At 44.2% G+C, this 17,980-nt stretch overlaps 1 protein-coding gene across 4 annotated transcripts in view; it reads left to right on the plus strand.

Annotated features, from left to right (window-relative positions):
- Window positions 1-17,980, plus strand: part of DLC1 (DLC1 Rho GTPase activating protein) — a 576,904-nt gene that overhangs the window by 542,408 nt on the left and 16,516 nt on the right. For all 4 annotated transcript variants that reach the window (XM_078678149.1, XM_078678150.1, XM_078678154.1 and 1 more), the window contains exons 3-6: window positions 141-222; window positions 7,145-7,208; window positions 11,397-12,814; window positions 13,514-13,690. In XM_078678149.1, the coding sequence (XP_078534275.1) occupies window positions 141-222; window positions 7,145-7,208; window positions 11,397-12,814; window positions 13,514-13,690 (1,741 nt within the window). The remainder of the gene's footprint in view (window positions 1-140; window positions 223-7,144; window positions 7,209-11,396; window positions 12,815-13,513; window positions 13,691-17,980) is intronic.

Genomic DNA, 17,980 nt, shown 5'->3' on the forward strand with positions numbered 1-17,980 from the left:
GAGGACATGCAATCCATTTTCAAGAAGGAGCTGACGGCCTGCTCCGGCAGATGCTGAGCCAGCTGCTTTTTTTCAAGCCTCTGACCTCTGGGACTATGCTGCCTTTTGATGGTCTGTCTCTTCTGCTGTTCTCTTTGCAGATCTGCTGTTTCCAATCGACACCGCCTGCGTGAAGAGGGACCATGACTTTCTGGATAAAGATGCGATCGAGGCCTTGTGCAGGTGAGCGCCCTTGATTTTGGCAGGCTTGTGTGGTGTGATCGGGCTTTAGATGCGTGCAAACAAACCGCTATATGATTATGCAAAACATATTGTAATACATTGCATAGTTTAAAGTTAATAACTTATTCACACGCTCAAAGAGGGTGCGGGAACTGGAGACTTTTTTTCAAACAAAACTCTGTATCCTGCTCCTAAATTTATTGTAGTGGTCTCCAGAGCTCTCTAAATTACTGTTTTTGTGTACATTTGAGACAAATTCTCTTACCCTCAGAAGCTTAACAGGCCAAACATACACGCCTTGAGAAATTTGAGGAGGTACTTGTAATAGCCATAATTTTTGCATGTATGGACTTCAGATGTAAGCATTAGGGCTGACCTGGCCATTTAGGTCATATTGGGAAAGCCCCAGAAGGGTCAGAAACGGCGCTCCATTCAGGGTTGTATAGGTTTTTGGAAAAAGACTACGGTCTTGGTTTTTGTAATGTTTTTTCAAGTTCTCTTCTGCAATACTTGTAAAACGTATGGCTTTATTAGCAGTGTTTTTGGAAAATTGGAATCTCAACGTATTAAGAAATCCCCGACCAACCACATTCCTCCTCAGAGATGGTATGGTTCATTCATAGAGCATGTTCACAATATTGCACAGGCACGTTTTCTATGGTTGCTATTACTTCCAAGCCCTGTGCCTCATTTAACTGATGAAGTTTGTCTGAGTTAGGAAGACTTTTCTTATTTATTTTTCTCTCAAACATTTCCTGATTAGCCTAGGAATGGCAAAGTGTGCATAGTGTGCATAGGCCTATCGATGTTGCAGTCTTCTTTTTAGGCTGCTGTCTAATTGCCCTCTGCACTTGTGTTTATCCAATTTCTGCTCTGGGTCACCGCTGTCAAGCCTGACTCTTCATCCTATGTTTTATTTAGTAGTTCATTGGTATTTCCTCACCCTTTCCATCGCCTACTTTGTGTGCAAGGCAAGACCATCACATGCATCAGCTGTAACCTTCCGCATCCACAGTACAGAAAATTGGGGTTATGAATTTGTTGTTGCTCCTGTGTTATGGAATTGTCCTGATGTTTGACGACGAATGTGGGCGTTTGATGAAACTTTACTTCATGTTTTGGTTTCTTGGTCAGTTGCATCTTTTCTTTAAGCATCATTACAGCAAACTGTACTCCTTAAGTATATTATACGGGTGAACCCAGCCTTCGCGTCAGTATCTATATGCTTTATAAACTGAACGCCAGTCAATGCAAACTCATTGACTAATGTTATTTCATGATGGACTGTGCCACAATTGAGGCCACAAGCACTGAAACTTTACCTTTATATTTACCTGTATTGGCACCCTCTTAGATCCCTAGTCCTATCCTGGGCTAACAATATCAGACTTGTACCACCTGCAGTGTGGCTTGTTAGTGCCGCAATCTGCTGATTCCCCGTTGCAGTAGCCCAACACAACCATCACAAGTAAAAGAAAAAAAGGCATACCGTGCCGCCTCCTTGTATCCTGAGTCTCTCCATGTCCAAACTTCAGATACCACAATATAGATACCACAATATAGACTCATTTGATAATGTGCACAAGACACAGAAGGTTGTTTTGGACCATGTTTGCTTGTTGTATCAGATTATGTGCCAATGCTCGTTTCCCTTGCAATTATGTAGCATTGTGGTCAATCTTATTTCAATTGATGGAATGGTTGGTGGTTCTGTTTATTCATTGGTCTTGAGTCGTGAATATTGCAAGCTAGTTAGTAAGGCACGCCTCTGCTTGCTTAATTGCACCACAAACACAGCAAAGGGCTCGGAAAATACTCCTAACGAGCTGGAATCAAATACAGAGGTGTAGTGTTGTCTGAGAATGTTTTATAGCCGTCCTTGGAATTCTTGCACAAGCGCTCAATAGTAGATTCTTTCAGATCACCCATTATCAATTCATAGCATGATTGTATAGCCACCCATTATCAATTCATAGCATGATTGTATCGCGCAATTGAGAGAGGTCCTATGACCAATTACTCAAGTCTAGAATTATATCACCGAAAGTCTTTAAACTGACATTCTGACTTCTCATTTTAGATGTACTGACAATGTAGTTTAGGGTTCTTGTATTTGTTGATTCTTGCATGCCAGGTACCTTCATATGTTGCCGAGGAAAGCCTTATTGAGATTAGAGTGCATTCTCCATATTTGACGTCTTCTATAGGGGTCTAGACTGCGCATCTGATATTTGTCGGGTTGAGCAATGCAGGGTACTTTTGGCTTGCTTACATTCCTATTCTCCACAAGTAGGACATGTTTTGTTTTAAACACAAAATGCACTTTATTAGAAACCCTATCTTGACAGGTCTGTCTCCTCTAGTAACCAAGAGCATCCATAAACGTCTGCTTTTCATTGAAGATAAAGGTTTCAGTCTTTCTCCTTTACCACCACACCCACCCCTCCCCTATAAGGAAGTTATCTTTGTCAGAACAGACCCACGGTTATCTGTTTCAGCTATCCAAGACTTTCTTCTGTGTACAGGATAAAGATATGTCTTGGTGTAATCCTGGTTTTGATCTGCTGGGAGGGATTTGTGTGGGGAGAGGACATATTTGCTTCAGCTGGAGTGATTTAAAGCGAACAGACTCGATCTGGAATGTGAAGGCACCCCGTGGCAATAGCGATTGGGGAGAAAGGAACAAAAACTCCGACTTAATCCCACAATCTCGGCGATACACCTTTTATAATGTGCCAAGAATTGTGTAAGGACTTTTCAGATTGTGTGTGGACAAGAAATGGGCAGCAAGTATCTGATGTATCTGATGGCATGATCTTATGTCAAGCAGCCCAGGTGGCAACACCGGAGGGCAGTCTTAAGTCTGTTCGCTGTACTAAACTGTTGGAAGAATTAAAATACATTAGACATGCAATGATAACAAACGGGTGCCATTTGACTTTGTTTTTGTTGCAAATAAACATTCTTCTGCTGTTACATCGAATCATTTTATGAATACCTTGGTTTGGAGTTTGTGTGAAACTTCACACTCTTCTTTTGCACACTGACACACTTGACGGACCCTGTAGTGTGTTCAGCACATTGCATACCCATGATAACCAAAGAAAAGAAGTGAGATACATTATAAAACTAGTTGTGGCAAAGCTGACATAAAGCACAGCCTGTAGTTTCCATTTGTGGAAAAAAGTGAATTCGGTCGGATGTTCTAACATATAGTTCAGTACAAGTAAAGGAAGCAAGCTAAAAGTGAAAGATGTAAATAATGCACATTTGTGTAAAATTGGTAGTTGATAAAATTGTGGCCTTTCTCATTCGATCTAGATGCATGCACAATGAACAAGCATCCCTGTCTGTGCCCAGCTCCACTTGCAGTGTCCAGCATTTGGGGCCCACATTGAATATTTACTGTCGGGCAAACACCATGTCTGTGCACATTGAATGTTCACTGACAGGCAAACACCATGCCTGTGCACATTGAATATTCACTGACTGGCAAACACCATGCCTGTGCACATTGAATATTCACTGACTGGCAAACGCCATGCCTGTGCACATTGAATATTCACTGACTGGCAAACACCATGCCTGTGCACATTGAATATTCACTGACTGGCAAACGCCATGCCTGTGCACGTTGAATATTCACTGACTGGCAAACGCCATGCCTGTGCACATTGAATATTCACGGACTAGCAAACCCCATGCCTGTGCACTTTGAATATTCACGGACTAGCAAACACCATGCCTGTGCCCTCGTTTCCGATTATATTAACCGCCCGTACACCACTGTAACATGCCTATGTGTAGGAGAAGGGTCGTCCAGCAGTGTGTACCCTGTTACACATATCCAATAGCTAAAAAAAATTCTCGCAAGAGCATTCAGTTTCTTATTTCGGGTAGCTTATTGTGAGTGTGCAGATATCCGTATTGTACCCTTGTGTAAAATCGATTTCACACAGAATTATTATATGCAACTGTATTGAGAATGTATGTTTTCACCATCGAGTTGGCCATGGCATACACTCTGTCAGAACAGTTGTGCAGTCTCTTCACTCCTTTATCACAGAATCCATTGGTGGAAACTTCATTTGTCTACTGATCCAGTGCAGTATTCAGAATTAACGGGGATGAATTCTATGTCGTTTGCAAGACATGATTTATTTATTTATTTATTTATTCAAAGTTTTATATAGCGCGAACAGGATCCTTACAGATATCAGAGCGCTTCACAAAGACAGGGTAGGGGCAGTAGGAGTCAACAGAGATAATGGGAACAGTATAAAAGTCAATAACATGGTAATAACATGGATAATAAAAAACATACATAAAACCAATCCGTATACAATCAGGTAAGGAGGTAATATAGGACAGCACAAGTCATTGATCCCACTACAGAGGTGTTCAGGTGGATCAGTAAACCAACGTGTATCATATCTTGGTCGGTAGTAAGAGAGTAGCGTAGTAGTGCCCCCAACAAGTAGAGTGTAGTGCCAAGGGATAGGGTGAGCAGTGATACAAAGCAATGCAGAGTCTCTGAACCAACATCTATAACGATCAGGAGATCTTGGCCAGAAGGATGGTTTTCACCTCTTTCTTGAAGAGTGCCGTGGAGGAGATCAGCCTGGTTTCAGGAGGGAGCGCATTCCAGATCCTGGGTGCCATTCCTGAGAAGGAGCGCTTGTAGGTTTTCGCTTTCCGGAATCTACGAGGTTTCAGGAGTAGATTTTTTGTACTCCTATTGGATCTCGAACCTCCTGATATAGACAGCTTTTGAGCGAGGTAGTTGGGTGCCTTGTGGTGCACGGCCGCGTGTGTCATAACTGCAATTTTTAGATGTATTCTGGCTTCAAAAGGCAGCCATTTTAGAGACTTTAAGTCTGGGGATATGTGCGAATGCTTTCTAGAGCCAGTAATGAGTCTCGCGGCAGCGTTCAGGGAGGCTCTTAAGGGTGCTGTTGTGGATAGCGGGAGACCGCTGAGGGCCGCAATTCCGTAGTCTATTCGAGGGATGACTAAAGCTTGTACAGCAGTTTGGAAGTCTTTGGCCGGGAGGAAGGGTTTAATTTTCCTCAGCGTGTTAATTTGGAAATTAGCTGCTTTTGTGGCTTTGCTGACGTGCTGCTGCATGTTGAGCTTGGCGTCGAGTGTGATGCCTAGGGATTTCGCCGAGTCCACGATGGTAGGTTGGACATTGAGTGCTGTTAGGTTGTTGAGCCAGGTTTGGGTGGTGGAGATTTTCGCCGGGGGTGAGATGAGTAGGAACTCAGTTTTCAGAGCATTTAGTTTGAGGTGATTATCGGCCAGCCAAGATTGGGTGTTAATAAGCGTGGAATTCAGATGTTTGATATCTTCCGGGGATTGTAACTTTAGATAGAGTTGTGTGTCATCGGCGTACATATGGAATTGAACATTGGATGCTTGAAGCAAGGTGGCGAGCGGTTCCATAACGAGGTTGAACAGTGTAGGGGAGAGGGTGGATCCTTGTGGAACACCTAGATCTGCAGGCACAGGTGTAGATAGCACATTGTCGATCTTGAACCTCTGAGACCGGTTGTGAAGGAAGGACGAAAACCACTTGAGAACAGTTCCCGATAGCCCCATTCGAGTACTTAGCAGCTCCAGCAAGTTCTCATGTTTGACCGTGTCAAATGCTGACGAGAGGTCAAGAAGGATGAGGAGGCAGGACTCATTGCGATCCAGAATTTGGAGGGCGTCATCAATTATGTGTGTCATAGCTGTTTCCGTGCTATGTTTCGCTCTGAAGCCTGATTGATGAGGGTTGAGGAGGTCAAATTGATCAATGTGTTTTGTTAGTTGGAGTTGGACACATTTCTCCAGCAGTTTGGCCAGGGTGGGGATATTGGTGATGGGCCGATAGTTGTTTAGGTCAGACGGATCAGCTGTAGGTTTCTTGAGTATAGGCGTGACTTGCCCCACCTTAAGGGAGTCTGGAATGTGGCCTTGTTGCAAAGAGCTGTTGATGATCTTGGTCCAGAGAGGGAGGAGCAAGGGGGTAAAGTCTTTTACAGCATTAGCAGGTAGAGGGTCTGTGAGGTGATTAGAGGGCTTCAGGGTGCAGAGCAGTTTGTGTATTGCTTCTTCCGAATAGGTATCGAAGTACTGCCAGGATGCCTTGTTTTTAGGTGGAATGATGGAACCTGAACTGGAAAAAATGGAACTGAAACAGCCATTGAAACCAGAATTGTCTTCATAGCAGTTCAGTGGATGTATAAAAGCCACTTGCCAACAACTGGAACCATTAAACACCAGCTGGTTGTTCTAGAAGTGGTAGAAGTGATTTATGTTGCATTCTTGAGTGACAAACTATTGACCTAAAAAACTATCAAGTACGATAGACTACTGCTATATAGGAAACGTAAGTATGTATAGGTGGAAAGTTAATGTTCTTTACTCCCATCTATATAATTTGAAATACATGCATAGAGTTGAGGTGCATAGATGTGAATCTACACTTGCCTATGTATCCTTACCATGACAACATAGTGGACAGTGATACTCTGCTCTCAATATTGTGGTAGAACAGTGGGAGAAACCTCCCAGTAATCACCACAGGGTTGGTTTGTAAGTTACCTGTGGCAGAAATGTCTTGTGTCGACGATAAATAGTGGTCCTTTCTGTTTCGTTTGCATTTGTTTATTGGCCACTCAACACCTGTCAGCGCAAAGGAGAGAACCAACTCAGACGGCACATTTACACTTGTTTTTCAAATAATGTTTGGTACCTCAGGTCATTACCTCCCCAACTAACCAATCTGGCATGGATTTGAAATGTTATTCAAAAATACAGTCTCTGAAATATTAATGCCATCTGCCTGTTTTACAGCTGGTAAATAGGTATTTTGCTGTTCTCTTGTGATACAATGCTACCCTAGCCATCCTCACACTGCTGCTTCTCTCCACAGGCGCCTCAATACGTTGAACAAGTGCGCCGTGATGAAACTGGAAATCAGTCCACATAGAAAGAGGGTGAGTACTCGCGAGATGAGTTTTCATTGTCATTGCAGGGCATCAGACGCTGTTCTTGGGCCAGAAGTGTGAGACTGGGGAAGCATGCGTTCTTTGTAGTGATCTTTTGTTGCAGTATACAGTGAGGTACACTTACTGAGGTGTGTGTCACATTTTTGCTGTACTGTTCTAGATGCCACCAACCCCAGGATTGCACAGTGTAGACTAGTAAACTATTAAGGGCCGGACTGGGAGCACAAACCAGCTCTGGCAATTCAGTTGGTCTGGGGTGGGAGGGAGTGGGAGTTAGTTTTATATAAGAACTCCCTCTTATTGGAGATTCAGTCCGCCCTGGTAGTACCATCTTAGTTGTAGTGGGTGAGGCCTCCTCATCCAATCTAATTGTCACATCTGGATTAAGATAGTTATTCCTTTGGGGTTGGAACCCCAATTGGAATGTCTAGAAGTTACACTTGGTATGGACCAAAACTGGCCTTATACCTCCAGCTATTGCACTTATTTGTTGTTACTTGGTTATTGATTGTGGAGAGTGTGGTGGCATACCTCCATCTCTCCCATTCGGTTATGAAATGGTAACATTTGCCATTTACACGGCTTAGACACTATAGAAGTGTGGTGGTTAGCATTATATAAAGATCAAAATATAATTATGCTCTGCGGATACTCTCCAGTAACAGATATCTTAAGCCTTCCTAAATGGTTATGAAGCTACAACAGCCCTGTGCAGATGGAGGCTCGTGGATATAGGTAATGCTAGATGTCCATTTCTTTAACTCTGCTTTCACCAACCGACGCTAAAAAGAAGTTCCTGACTTAAAAAACAGTATTCCTAGTGCTTGTACCTTATGGAAAGACATTTGTAGGGGTCTCCGGGTCTCAGAAGTGTTGAGCCTTGCCCATTTGTGTGTGATTTAGTATTTTATTTACTTTTAAGTCCCGAACAATGACCTTTCCTTATTCTTATTGTTAATACCATTGGCTTGTTTTATATTGTGCTTAGTAATATTTTTCAGCGTTTTCTAAGCACTGTACAGAACATGTTACTATTACCAAAGTTATGCTACAGACCGTATCCACCTCTGACAGGAGGAAGGTTGTCCGCCTTGCCTAGAATTCGACTTGTGAACTGCAGATGAAGCCGGTATCAGCAGCGAGTGTTTCTCGCTCGGCCATCCTGTTAATCATGACTGTGGTCCGACATGGTTAAGGGATAAATACCCCATCCCTCCATCCTGCCACTCGTCCTGCGACCTCCCTGGTCTGTACTTTGCACATACAAAGCTCTTCATGTTGGCTTGTCATTTGTGGCGGGAGCGCCCACGCAGGCACACATTAAAGGCCCTTCACATTGAGAAACAGTATTGGTTAATGCTCCATCAGTGGCCTGAATTCTGAACTGTCGAGGTCTGGTTTTGTCAAAGGGCCTAAGAAGGCATTCTCCAGGCTAGCAGCTGCATCTTGCCGCCCAAAGTGGGCTTTTATAATTCATTTTTTATTTTTTAACTGGACCGGACAGTCGTTACTTTTTGTGCAGTGGCCGATCTTGGTGTGATTTTTGCGTTGTGTGCTAAAGGCACCCATAGAAATGCATAGCAAATTGTACAGAGCACGCCCCAGTGGCTGCTTCTCTGAAACGGTATTATCCCCGCTCAGATAAAGAGGGGCAGACACTGTGCTAAGCTTGGAGAAAGTATTTGTTATTTTGACATTCCGTCCTTTTTATGGCGCTGATTTGTCAGCGGTCGATGCAAAGACCTAAGGCCATAATGGCCAGTGTTGACTGTGTGAAGGATGTTTGCCCCGGGGAGGGGGCGGAGACCGAGCGGCCGCTGGGGGCCTGGTGCTGTAGAATAAGAACTGTCTCACTGCGCGCCGCCGTCTCTTGTGCTATGCAAGGGTGTTATACTTGGGTGCAGTCTCGTGCTCCCCTCCGCCCCGTTTGCCATGCATGGCTTGTTGCCGTTGGTAACTATCTGTTCAGGTTCTGATAAGGGGCAGCCTGTTTTTAGGAGATACATATGTAATGAAAGGGTAGTGCGCCCTGGGAGTGTTCTTTAGGAGGGTGGGAAGCAATCCCATCTCTTCACTTTAATAAATAGTTCTCATCTCTTGGGGAGCGATGGAGGGGCGCCGGAGGGGGCGGTTTCGGCAGCTTCAAAGGAAGATATCCAGGTATTAAACACTTCCAGGTGTCTGCCTTCAATCAGGCTGTCCACTTAGTGACAGTGTCCCCTGCCGCCGGGTCTCGGTGTGGGACCGACTGCAAGCCAGTGATAGGTAAACGCCTTTGATGTAGGGCGAGTTTCCTTACATCACGGGTTCTCGTTTCAATTGGCCCTCAGTCACCATTGGACTTAACATGATGGGAACATATTTGAACTAGAATTATGAAAACTGTCACACGGTGTAAAGATATGGAAAGTATCTAAGTTAACCCCATGGTCTGCCGTTGGCTTGTATTTTCTCTGTTGTGTGACATATTACATTAATAGAAGAAATGCACTATTGGTGATTTCAATCCAAATCGGGCTCGATGTAAACAAGACATGCAATACATGCTAGGAGACTTATTTAAAAAAATGATGTCCCCACACCTCATGAGATTTTATGAGCGGGCACTTATTTCTGTAAACCAGGAGAAACCTTGACGTTGATTGGATTATACCATTGGGATATTGTGTTTATTGTAGCAAGACTTAGGTGGGGTCTAGGAATTCCCAGAGGACTGGATCAACTGAGTTCCAATGGTTCCTAACTGCTAGAGAGTGAAGTTAAACACACATGTGCCCCCACACATGAATCCCAATCTATACACATCCCCAAAATCACACTGATCTGTTTCAACGTGCATCTGTTGATAAGGAGTTTTGTGTTGATTTTCTCATCCAAGTGTAATTGAATGCCAGTCACCAGTTAAGGAGATTTCTATCTCTTACTTAGTGATGGAACCCGCTCTAATTGGATGCTAGCTCAGAGCGATGTGCTAGACTCCATCTCCGGTGGATGCTTGCTGAGTTTATTGATCAATGGGAAAGGTTTATTGTAAGGCGCTCTGAAGGCTTGTGGTAGTTGATCGTGGTACCCTGCTCAGGCAGACTCATGGAGACTGTAGTGTAGGCAAGGACATGCTACAGACCGCACGTGGCCCTGGAGGTATGCTTTTATTTGAAACCCGTGTTAACGCACGTGAATATCTGCAGGCATGCCGGCTGCCTCAGAACAGCTGCTCTGTCCACTTCCTCCCGATAGCCATCTTTTGAAAGAATTCTAGAGCGTGTTATCTTTGCTAGTTTGTAGTCGACTGATAACACTTTTCAGACAAAAAGGAAACGCAGGCATAGATTAGCTCTCCACCCTCAGTTTGCGCATGCGTGGCCTTCAATTACTGGGAGGTGACATGCAGTTGTACGGGGTATGTACCACGAGTTTACCCTACTGATGCCCTTTTAAGAAGTGTTAAATTGCCTGGGGCCGATAAGTATTTGAAATATCTGAAGGTAGCCTTCACTTTATGTGTAGTGAGTAGGGATGCTGCACCCAGAGGCCTCTGGGCTTTAATCTGTGATGAGTAATAGCCAATTAGTCACAGTTTTGAAGGCGCATTCGCCTCCGAGGATGGACAGGGAGTCTTTCAGTCTGTAGGTCTCTAGATAGCCCCAAGAAGCCTCGCCTAATTGCACACTGGTGTATACACGCGGCCCCCCATAGGGAAGTCACACGCCAACGGAGGTCTGGAGGGAGCCTTGACTCCTGCTTAAAATCCCATGTATGCCAAGAATTTCTAGTGACCCCGAGGGTATCCACTGTGACCAATTCATTAAAATCGCGTGGCAACCGAGATTTATTGGAAGGAGCCCGTCTGGAGCAGGCCCTAATTATTTTCCTCATGTTCCCTGATTGTTTGTAGATGATTTTGATTACTCTTCGTTCTGGCAAAAAAAAATACCACCAAGGATGTGTGAATTTTTTTATTGATATTGTCAAGACTGCCTGTTTTAGTATTTTGTGCGTTTTAACAGGAGATATTTAATATTGTAAGCATTTTTAAATTCCGTGCATTGTTAATTATGAAAAATCTTATTCCTATTGTTAAAAATCAGACTGAGCATGTATAATTTAAAGTTTAGCTGATTTTGTGTGCGTTGCTAATTTGTAGTAGGTTTTGACCACGTTCTTCTAATTTTACAGAGCGAGGATTCCGATGAAGACGAGCCTTGTGCAATTAGTGGCAGATGGACCTTCCAGAGAGACAGCAAGCGGTGGTCGCGACTCGAAGAGTTGGACGTCTTCCCTTTGAGCCAGGACCTAGGCACACCATCTTCTGAGGATTCGTGCTTGACTAATGCTGCCAGCCACGAGAGTGTGCTGACAGACTTGAGCGAACAGCAGGAGGTGTCCTCTATTCACAGCGCTGGCAGCTGTGGAAGCCCCCGCGCCCTTGATCGGAGTGAGCACGGGTCCACCAGAACTAATTCGGTGGTCAGTATTTGCTCTTCGGGGAACGGGGTGGCAAATGAAGACTCTTTTAGCAGCCTTCCCTCACCCAAGGAACTGTCCAACTTCAATTTTAACGCGAAATCACATGAAAGGAATGCAAAATCCAAAACCAAGAGCTTGCTGAAGCGGATGGAGAGCCTGAAAATTAAAAGCTCCCACAGCAGAAAGAAGGCATCCTCTAAACTTGGTCTCGTCATCAGCGGACCTGTACTGCAGGAGGGCATTGATGAGGAGAAGTTAAAGCAGCTGAACTGTGTGGAGATTTCATCACTCAATGGCAACCATATCAACGCCCCCATGATACGGAAGAGGAGTGTCTCCAACTCCACACAGACCAGTAGTAGCAGCAGTCAGTCGGAGACGAGCAGCGCCATTAGCACTCCAAGCCCTGTCACACGGACCAGGAGCCTCAGTGCCTGCAATAAACGGGTGGGGATGTATCTGGAAGGCTTTGACCCTTTCAACCAATCCACCTTCAGTGATGTACTGGAGCAAAACTTTAAAAACCGAGAAACCCTCATTGAGGATCCTGTTTTCTACATCCCAGAGGACCACAAGCCGGGAACATTCCCCAAAGCACTTTCTAACGGACAGCTATCTCCTTTGGACAGCAACGATGCTTTAAGTTGGAGAACAGGTAGTTTTCACAGCCAAGGCCATCTCAGTCAATTGAGGGAAAATACTTTCGACCGCTCAAGGAGCAGTAGCATGTTTAGGAGACACACGAACTCCGTGGCCAACCGCCTGAGCATTTATGACAATGTACCTGGCTCTTTTTTGTATTCCAGCGACAGCGACCTGGCTGATCTAGAGAACGACAATCTCTTCCCAGAACTGGATGACATTCTGTACCATGTGAAAGGGATGCAGAACATTGTAAATCAGTGGTCTGAGAAATTTTCAGATGAAGGGGACTCTGATTCTGCACTGGACTCTGTCTCTCCATGCCCCTCCTCTCCAAAACAGATCCATTTAGAGGCTAATCCTGACCGTATGACGCCCAGCGATTTGGACAGTACTGGCAACTCACTAAATGAGACTGAGGACCAAACTGGACTCGAGGAGCGGAGGGACTCTGGGGTGGGGGCATCACTGACACGGACCAACAGGTGGGTCATTTTGGTAATATTCATGTCACTCAACACACAATCTTTACCCCCTGCAGTAGTGCTGTTGCATGCCAAAGTTGTGGCACTGGTTTTACTTGGTGTACATTGAGATTTTATTTCATGTGAATATTTTGAATTGTCTCTGTCACAAGCACAACATTCACCCAATTGCCTTCAGCTCGAGATTGCTCAACCTTGCCTTACAGATTTGCCTTTCTCCCCATCTTATTCCTTTAATGACTCTAAAAGGCAGATAAGTTAATCATTTCATTTTATTTGACTCTATGTGCACCAGTCGTTCACAGCATCCTTCCTCAACGTTCATGCTCATTTGCTTCCCTATTGATCTTCATGATAATAGACTCTACCATAACCCTCAAGGCCGATTGGTTGTCTGGAGCTGGAAGCACTTACTGGCACGTTTCTTCATCCAACAATATTGGTTGGTTGGCCACTACTTGGGGCATCTAATGTCAATGCTAAGTCTTGATACGGTTTTCTCTTGTTTTTTCCAAAGAGATGGAAAGACTGCTTGAAAAGTATTTGATTTAGCTTACAGAATTTATATCTAGTTTGAAGCAAACAAAGTTGTTAATATTTTAGTTTTAGTGACCAGGACAGTTTAAAGAGGTTAAGGCTTGCAAATCCTTGAACCAGTGCCAGTAGAGTTTCACTTACATCTCTCTTTTTTTCCTGTAGGCACAGGTTACGGTGGCACAGCTTCCAGAGCTCGCACCGACCCAGCTTAAGGTCTGCCTCCCTTCAGATTAACTGCCAGTCTGTTGCACAGATCAACCTGCTGCAGAAATACTCACTCCTGAAGTTAACTGCCCTGCTGGAGAAATACACACCGTCCAATAAGCACGGATTCAGCTGGTGAGTAGTGAAGGCTGTCCCCCAATACAGCCAAATTGAGGAGCTGGTTGTGGTCATCTCACTCTAAAAGTGCTGTTCGAATATACTGGTGTGTATAGGATGTAGAGGATAAATTAAGGTAGGATGTTCATTGATCTAAATGAGACAAGCTCCTCTCCATTTTCAGTAAGCCTGGGTGTGAAATTCCGCCCTGCTCGCAGAGTTTGCCAAGCTTTGTTCTCTCCGCTCAGTTTTTTCCTCACTTGCACTCGCCAACCTTAAGTTGGCGAGCGCAAGCAGGGAAAATCTTACTCCAGGCCACCCCCGACTACTGCTCTTGTTGAGAAACTTTCCATTCACATTGAGAATGCTGCAGCTCGAGTAGAACATCTACTTGAGGGGCAGAAAAAAGCAGCACCCTCTTGTGCTGTGCATGGTGCAGTTTGGACTGATTTTCCAGTGCGGAACAAAAACCTGGCGCTAAAAATCGGCGCAAACGGGGCAACCTAACGCACTCCAGTGCTTGCGGAACTCCACGCAGTGCTGTTGAGTTTTTTGGGTCACTTCGCCAGGACTAATTTTCAGCAGTACGAAAATTGTCCTGTGCAGCAGTTCGGTTCTCCAGACGGTCTTTTGTAGGAGGCCAATGTGTGCTTTGTAAAGTTAACTTCAGCAGTTTGGCCCTTAAGTAGAACTTGCTCAGGCATGGAATGAGATGGGCTGGGCTAAGCCGGACCAGAGTTCAACTCTGGGATGTTGTTGTGTTGCACTTTGAATAGGGAAAATAAATAGGCACGCCTGTTCTAGTGCAAGATGCGTATCTCTTGTTGTAAGATGTCTCATTGTGTCTTCTAGATTGGTACTTAACTGGGAGTGTTCCTTTCACCAAAACCTGATGAATAAATGCTTATAGGCCTACAACAGTGAAAACAAACATTCACTGTCACGTGAATTCTGCTACAACTTCATATTATCAGCCTTTTTACTCAGTCCTTGCTTGTGCTTGTGCCTGTGACGAGTGCCTTTTATTTTTTCTTCTGAATGAGCAACAATGAAGAAATCAAAGACTGGCTACATAACCCAGTCACATCGTGTCTGGATATCCACAAACTGCCTGTGTTTGAGCAATAACAAAATCATGTTTTGTGTTAATGATTCCACAACCTAAATTACCACCACGATGAAGCAACTTAAACGCACAATGCTGGTTCGTTCGTCCCTCACCTTTGATATAAATCTCCATTCTCAGCTCTTTATGGTGACCAATAATGAGAACAAAATTGCAGGTCCCTGCTTCAAAGCTATGAAGCTGCTGAGCAGGCTACTCCAATCCTCCCTCCCCACATCCCCTTAGCTGAAGATATCTATCTGAGTTCATGGTCTCAATTCCTTCAGTTACTCCTAGAGTCTGTTCCATAAATGCACAAAAGGTCAAAGCACTCACTTGGCTCGTCCAGAATGCAGGAACAATGCGAGGGAGAGGTTTAAAACTCTGTAGCCACACCAATATTTAAAAAAAAACAATTTGTCTGCTCCCAATCAGGTCCTCGATCAGCATGTTTATGCATTATGCACAAGACCCTACATGCAAACAGCTCGTCCTGCCTGGGCAGCATCCTAAAGATTCCAGGCAGTGGCCTGCTCCCCTTGCCTCACTATTCCAGTAACCAAACCAAAATCCAATCTGAACTTGTCCAAAGGGAATTCTGCAGTGCTGGCTACCACTCGCCCCTCCCACATCTGCAAAATAACCAATTATGTTGCATTTCGTAAAGGCAGGAAGACTCATTAAACTTGCCTTTCACTATCACTTAATTTTGAGCAACCGAGGTTCCACCAAGCTTACAACCTGTACTTGAGGTACCTTCTCACTCTCACTTGCTTGACAAGTGCACCTAATCCACACTATTCCATTACTGCACCTAACTCAGTTTTATCCCCATAAATCTACCAATACAGTACAATAATGCAACTCGTTAATGTTACCACTTTACAATGCCAAGAATGAAAATTCACAGAAATAATCACATGGTCTTTGAGTATAGGGATAGCCGGGCCCAACAATCTGTGAACGTTTTCTAGAGGAAATATTTTACTTCGTACCTTAATGTTTGTGGGGACAATATGCACCCCTTTTTAGGTGCAGCAGTGCTGAAACTTCGGCTTACCCTATTGTCTAGAACAGTAGAGTCTGGTTTGATAGCGCATAATAGCCTATATACGGGTCACACGTGGAATCTGCTGAATCCAGACTCCACTCTCAAGCATCACTGTGATGCCATGCCGAATGCCTCCTGTGCGTTCAGGCCAACCTCAGCAGCCTTGTTTGCTCTTGGCCTGTGCCACTGCACAGGGCCTATGATTGTTGATGCCACTAATGTAAAGCTATTGCACGTGCTTCATAATGAATGTTATTTGTAGACTCCGCTTTAGATAGTCACTTGTATGTTACTATTGAGCCAGCTCTGTATTTCATCGGACAGACATGTCCTTCATTTAATAATGGGTCCAGGTGTTCAGTGTGTTATAATAACCCAGGTCTTCGGCTGATGTCATTTGGGTGTATAGTTTTTGTGTGTAGTCATCCACTTTCACTCCCAACTCTTTTTAATGTAATCACTTAAGTGTTTTTTGTTTTTGTTTGTTTTTAGATATGTTATGATCTTTTTTTGCCCCCAAAAATGTATTCCTGGCAAACTGGAGATATACAATAATGAGCCGTCCTCAAAGTCATGCTGGTCTCATGGCATATCATCTGTTGGAATAGTCTAGTCAGTGCATAGTTCATCTCATGCAGTTTTACCTACAATCTCTGGGGCTCATTGGTTCTTGGGCTGGGTTCTCTTTTAAATGGTCCTGTGCACTGTTTATGAGAGGTAAGCTTGCTAGACATCCTGTGCTTTTTGTGTGAAATGAGCTTGCACTACTATTGCCTTTCATGCACATGTTCTGTGTGGCAGTGAGGCTAATGCCGATGCACTACCTATTTGTGCGCGAGAGACAAGAAAGCACTGCTGGCGCCCCGGTGTTTTTGGTTCATTGTGCAAAGGAAGCGTGTCACAGTATTTCCTAGACTCCGTGTGAGAGAGAAGCCCAGTGCTGATTCACAAGAGGTGCTTAATTTCTGTACAATGCTAAAGTTTGGGATCATCTTTTGATAACCTATACTTGATTAGCCCGGCTAAAAGCTTCACCTAGTAACATAGTTTTTTGCCTCAAATTTGAAAATCTGTCCACTCGCTTGAGAAGTTGTTTATTGGCAACCTGGCAGCTCTAAGCCCCCCGTGGCTGTTATCCAGGTGTTCAATTCCTGGTTAGTGTGTCTTGTCAAATGGATGTAGTAGTAGGACCCTCATACTTCAGCAACAGGTGGTGACGAGGCGCAGGCAGCGGCAGAAGGAAAAACGCGGCTTGTAAAAGAATCCTGCAGTCCCTCGTCAACGGTTGTTATTATGTCAGTTAGGTTGCATGGACTGGCGGACTGGCTGGCTTGTTACGCATTCTTTGAAGTGATCGTAATGTATTTTTCAATCGCTGCGCTTTTCTTTTTTTTTTTTTTTTTTTTTTTACTGTGCAATCGATGTATTTTACCACAGGGTACACTTTAGTCACGAGGCACTTAAGTCGTGCAAACTTTAACGGGATGGCGAAACACTGTTTTAAGTTTGCGACTGTTTGCTTTTAAAATGCAAAGTTTTCTTGTTTAAGATCTCCATCCCGTTAAAGTTTGCACGACCATAGTGCCTCGTGCTGGTTTCTTGTTGTGTTGACACACCTTTTCTTCCTAGGCTTTAGATGGGTTCGTTTTCCTGAATGTTCATCTGAAATCTCCATTAATCCCAGACTCGAAGAGTGCATAGTTTCTGATATGTTTCTTTTGTTACTGTTTAGTGAAAAGGCTCCCTGCGAATCAAACGGTAGTTAAGCAGGCTCCGCATGAATTCTTCTTTTTCTGCTCTTGTGTGCTTCAATTAGGTTTTTTGTGTCGCTGGAGCTTCTGGCTGACAGCGTCTGATGTATTATATTCGTGTCCTGCTGTTCATCATACTGCTGGGTGGTGGTCCAGTGTGTATGGGGGGGGGGGGGGGGATTGTAAAATCAGTGTTTGGCGTACAAAAACCTTATTGTCGACATGCCTGTCTTCCTCAATGGACCAAAGCAGGCACATTGCCCGATGTTGCTGAAAAAGGGATTCATTTTGACTTCTGTTTTTTCGAAGAACCTTTTGACCTCTGACTTTGTCTTGTTGTTGCTGTGAGCTGATCATTACTTGTTTGATTCTGCCCGGACGCCAGCCTATCCGACCCCCAA

Source organism: Lissotriton helveticus, chromosome 2_2 (genome assembly GCF_964261635.1).
Source record: "Lissotriton helveticus chromosome 2_2, aLisHel1.1, whole genome shotgun sequence".
NCBI lineage: Eukaryota > Metazoa > Chordata > Amphibia > Caudata > Salamandridae > Lissotriton > Lissotriton helveticus.